This window comes from Sinocyclocheilus grahami, unplaced genomic scaffold (genome assembly GCF_001515645.1).
Source record: "Sinocyclocheilus grahami isolate Dianchi unplaced genomic scaffold, SAMN03320097.WGS_v1.1 scaffold53.1, whole genome shotgun sequence".
NCBI lineage: Eukaryota > Metazoa > Chordata > Actinopteri > Cypriniformes > Cyprinidae > Sinocyclocheilus > Sinocyclocheilus grahami.
Window position 1 is genome coordinate 326,286 of NW_015505232.1, and position 8,208 is coordinate 334,493.

Consider the following 8,208-nt stretch of genomic DNA (forward strand, 5'->3'; position numbering starts at 1 on the left):
TGGACTCCGCTTCGTCCACGGTGAAAGCCGATCTGGCAATCCACAGCGTGAAGTTGTAGTATTTCCTCAGCGACCAGCACGGATCAGCTGTAGGCATGACGAAGCGGATATCGTCCTCTTTTGGAAGACCAAACAAAGTAGTTTCGCTTTCACAACGCAGCACACAGCATCTTCACGACATGGTGGCAGCAACAATACTACAGCGAGAATAAAAGTTACGCCTTCTTTCTTTGCGTGAACATTTGGGCGGTGTTATGCAAATCTTCCCACATCGTGACGTAGACATGTGGGGGCGTGTTAGAACGAGCCGTTTTAGGTAGGTGTGGTTGACTCTTAACTTTTATAAAGAATATCTCTTTGGATTTGAGACTTTAGTCTTTGCAACTTTACAGATCTTCTTTATGCACCAGGAGCTTGTAACACTCCAAAGAGAAAGAAAAAATTGAAATCGCATCATATGACCCCTTTAAAATGTAATTTATTGCTGTGATGGCAAAGCTGAATTATCAGTGGTCTTCAGTGTCACGTGATCCTTCTGAAATCATTATAATATGCTGATTTGGTGCTCAAGAAACGTTTCTTATTATTATCAACGAAATCGCATCATATGACCCCTTTAAAATGTAATTTATTGCTGTGATGGCAAAGCTGAATTATCAGTGGTCTTCAGTGTCACGTGATCCTTCTGAAATCATTATAATATGCTGATTTGGTGCTCAAGAAACGTTTCTTATTATTATCAATTTTGGGAAATGTTTTGGAGAATATTAAGTAAAAAATACTTAGTAAAAAAAAGCACATGCCTGTCATCATCCTCAGCCAGTGCCACTTTCTCAAAGTGAACATGGAGCCGATGGCCCTCAGGGGCCTCCAGTACCCAGTGACATGTCAGATTGTTGCTGTAATTTCCTGGAAACCCCGGAGAGATGATACGACCCTGAGTGGCATTTTTCACCATCCCCCCACAAGAAACTAGACATGAAAGACAAAAAGGAAAGAAACTGCTATGAATTTGCTGCAATCAGTTCCCTTCATTTTCATTATGCTTTGCACAGATTTCCAACAGACTGCCAAAAACTAATGAGAAAAACTAATGAGACTAATGAAAAGGAATAACATGGGTCCATTTAAATGCAACTAAATCACAAGTTGAGGCAGTACATACAGGCATAGTTTTGGTTTGTCCTCTCATACCTTGACAACTTGGCTCTCTGCCACTCCAGTAGGGTGTGGTGGCATTTCGGCAAGTGAGAGAGGAGGGGCCCTGGAGCTGATAGCCAACCAGACAGGAGAAATAGGCCACGCCCCCCACCTGAAGACCAGTAACTGATACTTCACAATTTTCAGGGGCCAACGGGGATGCACAACTCAGAGCAAAGGCTGAAGAGAGAAAGAGAGAGAAACAGAAATTTATGGTATATGACCATGTAAAATGTATTTGAAAATAACTATAATTTTTGAAATTCTGTTTGGTGACACTTGTGGCATTGAAATTAGACACTTACAGTATGCTTTAAGGCAGCCATTAAATACGGCAAAAAATCATATGGTTAATCAGTTTTTTTTGTGGCTAGTTTTCCCTTACAAATAACATTTAAAATCAAAATACATTTTCTATAAAGTAAAATGACTATTACAGCTATTAGATATTATGTCTTGTCTTTGGAAAAATCTATCAAAATTATGCAAGTTAAACTTTGTTTATTTATTTATTTTCAGAAAACAAGGCTTAATATCTTAAGTCATTTCCCTTTTCAAGTAAAAGTGTGTTGATTCATTAATTTCAATATTAATATAGATTCAATATTTCAAATGAAAAAAAAGAGACAAAAATACTAAGTACATAATCTTTTTTGTTGAAGTGTAGTTGAAGGTGGCTGAATTTGTTTGTTAGAAATAGGCAGACACTGAGAACATGGCTGTCACAACATGAGCAGAAGTTCTGTGACCTTTGACCTCTAAATCCGCAATTACATTTAATGGCATTTTTATCTGAAGCAACTTTTTTTAATCACTATATGCGCTCCCTGGGAACTGAACCTTTGATCTTAGCGCTGCTAGTGCAATTGAGCCACAGGAACACAGAGCTGAACAAACAGACAGAAAGCAGATGCTTAAATCTGACCCAGACTCCTTTATCTGTCACTAAACCGATCAGATGCTGCTTAAAAGTGCGGAAGCAACATTTAATGACCAGCTGATCTCACCAGCTGTGAATAACCAGCCCTCCTCTCTCTGTTTCCGTGGTGGTTAATGTTCAGTTGTTTAGTTCATGCCCAGTTGTTTAGTTATTACTAATAATGACTCAGTTCAAGCACAGCAGGGCAGATTCACAGCTTGGGGGTTATGGCCAACAGATGCCAGGGCTTTATGTAACACTAATCCAATCTGTCTATCAGCGGAAAAAGAGCCACTGACAGACGTTTCCATATAATGGAAAGGGAACTAAAATGGCAGAACAAAAACGTTTCAGGGTCAGCTGACAGAGTCTAAAAAAAGAAACTTAATGCATTATGATTAAAATAAGTGGAGAAGTATGTAATCAAATCATTTTTTTTGTTTGAAAATAATCTGTGGAAGCAAAGTCTGAAGAGATCTTAAATGCTGCATTGTTATATATGTTTGCTTAAAAACAAATAAAATGCCACATTTTTGCCTTTTTTAATTTAATTAATACAAGCATGAAATAATATCGGAACATTAAATAATAACTATAATAATTAGCATAAAAAGAGGGGTGTCTGGACTGAAAATTTTTTTTTTGGATTTAAATATTCCAGCACTATTTTCAAACAAAACTGGATTGATAGTTGTCATGGAGTGACTGAGACGTGAGACGTGCAGATCCAAGTGCGAAGCTTTATTAACCGACATGGCCAGAAACAGGCAAGGGTCAGACAATGGGAACAGGTATATAGAGGGCAAGACACAAGAATATTCCTAGGGCTAGTGTGGGTCTACGATCGGCAAACAGAATCAACAAGGCGAGACTAGAGGGATAAATCCAGGTACAAGGCAAAGGTCCAGAAAGGGGCAAACAGTATCCGAATAGGGCAAGACGAGGGGGGAATCCGAGATACACAGGCAAAGACCAGGACACAAGAAAACAGACAAGGCTAGACTAAGATAAGGCTATGAAAAACTAGACAGGCTCCATAGAGTAGCTATCGCTATGAGAGTGATAAACGCTATACAATACTCAGCAGTTTGAAAGGGATCAGAGTGAGTGTTATATAGTGAATGTGGGATTGGTTACAGCTGTGTGCAATCAGTGCTGTGTGCAATCAGTGCACTGGATGATGGGATATGTAGTCCGGGATGACATGCAACAGTTTTGTAGTGCGAGAGTCAATGTAATGGAAGGGTGACCTCTGGTGGTGAATTGAAAGTTCATAGACCGGATTCGTGACATTAGTAAATAAAATTCTGCATTCTAACATGGTGCAACCATTAATTGTTTCATTCAGCTAGATGTTATGAGTAAAATACTAGCTGAGAAGAGCATGATATCACGGGAAGGTCATCGTATACCGAATGGTTCATTACTTTGACTGCTTTTGCAAGTGTATCAGTGCTCTTCATGTGAGAGTGATAAACGCTATACAATACTCAGCAGTTTGAAAGGGATCAGAGTGAGTGTTATATAGTGAATGTGGGATTGGTTACAGCTGTGTGCAATCAGTGCTGTGTGCAATCAGTGCACTGGATGATGGGATATGTAGTCCGGGATGACATGCAACAGTTTTGTAGTGCGAGAGTCAATGTAATGGAAGGGTGACCTCTGGTGGTGAATTGAAAGTTCATAGACCGGATTCGTGACATTAGTCAATAAAATTCTGCATTCTAACATGGTGCAACCATTAATTGTTTCATTCAGCTAGATGTTATGAGTAAAATACTAGCTGAGAAGAGCATGATATCACGGGAAGGTCATCGTATACCGAATGGTTCATTACTTTGACTGCTTTTGCAAGTGTATCAGTGCTCTTCATGGCCTCAGAGCTGCATCTCTCTGCCTTAATAGCATTTATTGAGCCCTTGACCGTTTGAACAGAGCATTTAACCCCAGCGCATAAATATCAATAGAGCACAGAGATGCATTATAGCTCTCTCTCATTTAATCTCTCTCTGGGACAAACGCTATTGATCTCTGTTTAGCAGCAGGAGCGGCGTTCACGTGTGCTTCAATTGCATTTAAACTCAACAGGCTTTTGGCCAGCAACTTCATCTCTGGTGGCTGCCAAACCCAGAGGATGCTGGGATTTTGAAGGATGAGTTAATGCGAGCATCAAAATTTAGAAAATTATTTGATCTTACAAATAGTTTTATTCACTGCTGAACTGCACTGAGATCTGGTTACTAGAGCTCCGCAGCACCAGACCTCTGGATAACATGGACTTGTTGGCCAGAATTGAGGCCATGGGTCCACCTAGATCCTCTAGAACCGCCTCCATCCCATCATCCAAACTCGCATTCAGCACCTGCAGCACAAGGGCAGAATCAGATCAAAAGGTAGGCTGTGATATTCCAGAATTACATGATTGCATCTGTGTAGATATCTATTAGGATCAGTTCAACTGAAATTGTGTTGTGGGTGCACTTCAGTGGATCCAGAATATGAAAGAGTGTGTGGAGGTTCTTCTGATCGGTTTGGTTGCATGTGTTTCTGAGATAAGCATATTGAACAGCGTTGTGTGAAGTGTTGAGCTGCCCGGTTGTATCAGAGCTGGTACTGATACACTGATATGTTTTTACCACTGTGAGAGCAGCACAGGTGCTACACAGTTTTCTTGTTGCATTACAGATATTAACTCACCTAATGCTCTCTGATAATTTGTGCTGAGCATACTTTGGAGAATTAGATATCTGGGGGAAAAAGAGCATAATGCCCTTTAGCAGTTTCTTGGAAATGCTATCAACAAAACAGATATGAAAAAAACTGAATTGAATTAACGTATTCCAAAAAGTTATTAAAATAACTTCCAATAAATTTCACAGACATTTAAGTACAGATTAAATAAAAATATTAAATAAAAATGTTTAATTTAATTTAATTAATTAATTAATTAATTCCATTTAAAGAGACATATGACTTTGTTCCATCATTCCCTTCTGTGGTAGCTAGCTTAAAACCAAAGTGATATTTGCAAACAAATAATGCTAGACCCAGAGCAGAGTTTCAGACATTCTTTCCTTTTAAATAAAGCCACGTTAAATACTAATTTGTCAGAGGGTGAAGGAGCTGATGACCTGCACAAAACATTGCATAGCTTTAAATACATGGATGATAAATGTAGCTTCATATTTCCAATGCCTTTGCTTTTCTCTTTCCCTTGTGATTTGTCAGTCTCGCACGCTGAGAGGAATAACCGTCCCTGACACTCTTTTGCTTTAAATCTCTGCTTTTTATGACACGTACTGGAGCCAAGGTGAATTAATATCAGTTGACAGCAATCTCTCCAACTGAGACCTTGACTGAAAAACTCATTTCAGATGTGGTGGCAACACCCTGAAACTATCCTCAGGTTCAAGTGACTCCTTTCTGTGAATATTAGCTTATTTGCTCTGCTATAAATTGAGCTATTTAAACTCAAATGCCAACTGAACAAGCACAAAGACCTTAATTTCCATTACCTAGGTTTAAAAGTGTGTCATCAGATGTTCGGTTGATGCTCCCTGACCCCTGTGCTGGGTAGGGTTAGCAGGGCAGTGCGTATGGAATAATATGAGCGCTGTCATGGCCAACAGGTCGACAAGCAATTAAAATGAAACGGTGTTGAGAATCTTAATGATTTGTGGCCTTTCACAGGACTTTTGTGGACTCAAGCAGACCAGTTTGTGGAAAGTTAATGAGGGTCTGGCCGACAGAGCACTGGGCCCTGGAGAGACGGCATTGTGAATACAAGGTACCTCTAATTACAGTTCAACTAAAACTCCAATTTCACTACTAAACACTGTCCACCCATTCATCAGCACACAAGCATTGATTAGATAATGAACTTCTTACAACTATCTAGACATTCTATGAAAGAATATATATTATGGATTTTGAGGAAAGCTGACTCATGTACTTCTGCATCTGTTCCATAAATCACAGAAAATGGCCATGAATCACCACAACCTTGGTCTCATAAAAGATAATGATTGATAGCCAGTTAGCAAAAGGAGCACAAACTAAGCTAGAAATGTTGTCACATAATTCATAGCAGTATCAGAAAACACATAAAACAGAGGCTTTTCATATGGAGGTGAAAACACACAGCGAAGTTCAAGGCTTTTTCACAAAACATTATTAAAAAAATTATATTCAGTTCTGTTAACGGCTCTTGCACATTCATTCTTCCAATGAGCGGGCTGAAAACTGTATTAAAATACTCTGACAATATGATACTGACTGTTTGCTACTGTAAGTGGTGCCGCAACACTTTCAATACAGTGTGAAACAGCAAACATAGTAATCTGATTCCTGACTCTTATGAGCCATTTCCTTTGTCTTTTTTTATTCTTTTTTTGTTTAAGTGTATGAAAAATGCATAGCTAGTACAACCAGAGTAGTCTAACTGATTCCCAAAAGAATGACTCTTATGAGCATGTTCTTTTTGGTGAGTCAAAACTGTACAATGTTAACGGTGTAGTCCAACTAATACTTGAATGAATTAGTACTTTCTAGTGAATTAAACTAGAAAATTAAACAACGTTATCGTTGACATAATTGCAAAGATATTATTTAAACTGAACTGAGCTGGATGTTGACATCACTGAATTCAATGATGAACTGTCTTTAACTGAAAAATGAGTGTTTACTATTGTCATTTTGCATTATTGACACTATTTTCCTAATTAATGCTGTTCAGTTGCTTTGTCACAATCTGTATTGTTAAAAGCGCTATATAAATAAAGGTGACTTGACTTGACTTGACTTAAACACATAAACGGCTTACAACTTATGTTTTTCATAAGAGTCACTCATGTAGTTACAGAGATGGTTGTTCATGGCAGCATGTGGTTAAAGATACACATTATGAATTCTGAGTAGTACTTTATTAAAAAAATGAATGAAATGTTCTATTTAGTTGTTGTTATATATGGTCTTACTGAATTCAGCTACTGGATTGAATAAAAAAAAATATGTGAAAAGTAAGAATTTGCAAGAATTTTTACATTTCTTTCTTTCTGAAATTATTTCATCGTTTGACAATGGAATTGCATCTCTTTTTTTTTTTTTTGCCAAATATGGGCCTAATGGTATTGCATTTCACCTCTTTGAAAGTGAAAGTGAAGTGGCATGTGGCCAAGTATGGTTACCCATTCTAGGAATTAGTGCTCTGCATTTATCCCATCCTAAGTGCACACACACAGCAGTGAACACACACACACCGTGAACACACACCCGGAGCAGTGGGCAGCCATTTGGGTTGGAACCCACAACTGTTAGCTGCCCTGGGCTGCGTTTCCCGAAACCTTCTTAACGCTACGTCGTTCGTAAGTTATACCTTAAGTTGTACCTTTACGTTAATACGTGTTTCCCGAAACGTTCTTAGTTAAGTATACCTTCCGTAAGTCATTCGCTCGGTTAGTCTGGACCACTCTTAGCTATACCTTATCGCTGTTCACAGTTCACTCCGCTAGTGTCCACCACTGTGCAAAAACCTTCTTCACATTTCAGTCGATACGATTGTAATTCTGTGGCAAGAAAAAGTGCAGAACCAAATAAATATTACAATTCTAAAGTTGTAATACACCCAGTGTTCAATTAGTGTTCAATTAATTGAAGTGTTTTTATGCAAAGAATAAAACTGTCACTATATTGATGGTTGTTAGTTTTTCCATTATAATATACAAAGGCACATCGGCTGGCAAAATATTAGGCAGCACATAATTAGGAGTCTATTTAAAGGGAATGAATGTGATGGGGAGTTTGGTCAAACTATGGGAGCGAGACAGCGAATAGTTGTCCTAAATTAAAGACGGCTGCCGCAGAGCCAGTTGGTGAATGTGCACTATTTCATAATAGTCTGTGGGGAGTGTTCTGAAGTTGGTTGGGGATGGCTATTGTCTGAGTAAGACCTCGGTGTGGCGGTGCGTTCACACAGTCACAAACGTCCTGCTCCGTCACGCCACCAATTACATAGCCTACGAATGCCTTTCACCAGGCACGAAGTGATGGAGGCACATCAAGGCTTCCATGCCATTGCGGGTGTCCCGTGA

At 38.9% G+C, this 8,208-nt stretch overlaps 1 protein-coding gene across 1 annotated transcript in view; it reads right to left on the reverse strand.

Moving 5' to 3' along the window:
* The window catches only part of LOC107583413 (seizure protein 6-like), a 60,304-nt gene that overhangs the window by 20,651 nt on the left and 31,445 nt on the right, over window positions 1-8,208 (reverse strand). The window contains exons 4-6 of the mRNA XM_016269615.1: window positions 4,334-4,481; window positions 1,195-1,380; window positions 804-972 (exon numbers count right to left, since the gene is read on the reverse strand). Of these exons, the coding sequence (XP_016125101.1) occupies window positions 804-972; window positions 1,195-1,380; window positions 4,334-4,481 (503 nt within the window). The remainder of the gene's footprint in view (window positions 1-803; window positions 973-1,194; window positions 1,381-4,333; window positions 4,482-8,208) is intronic.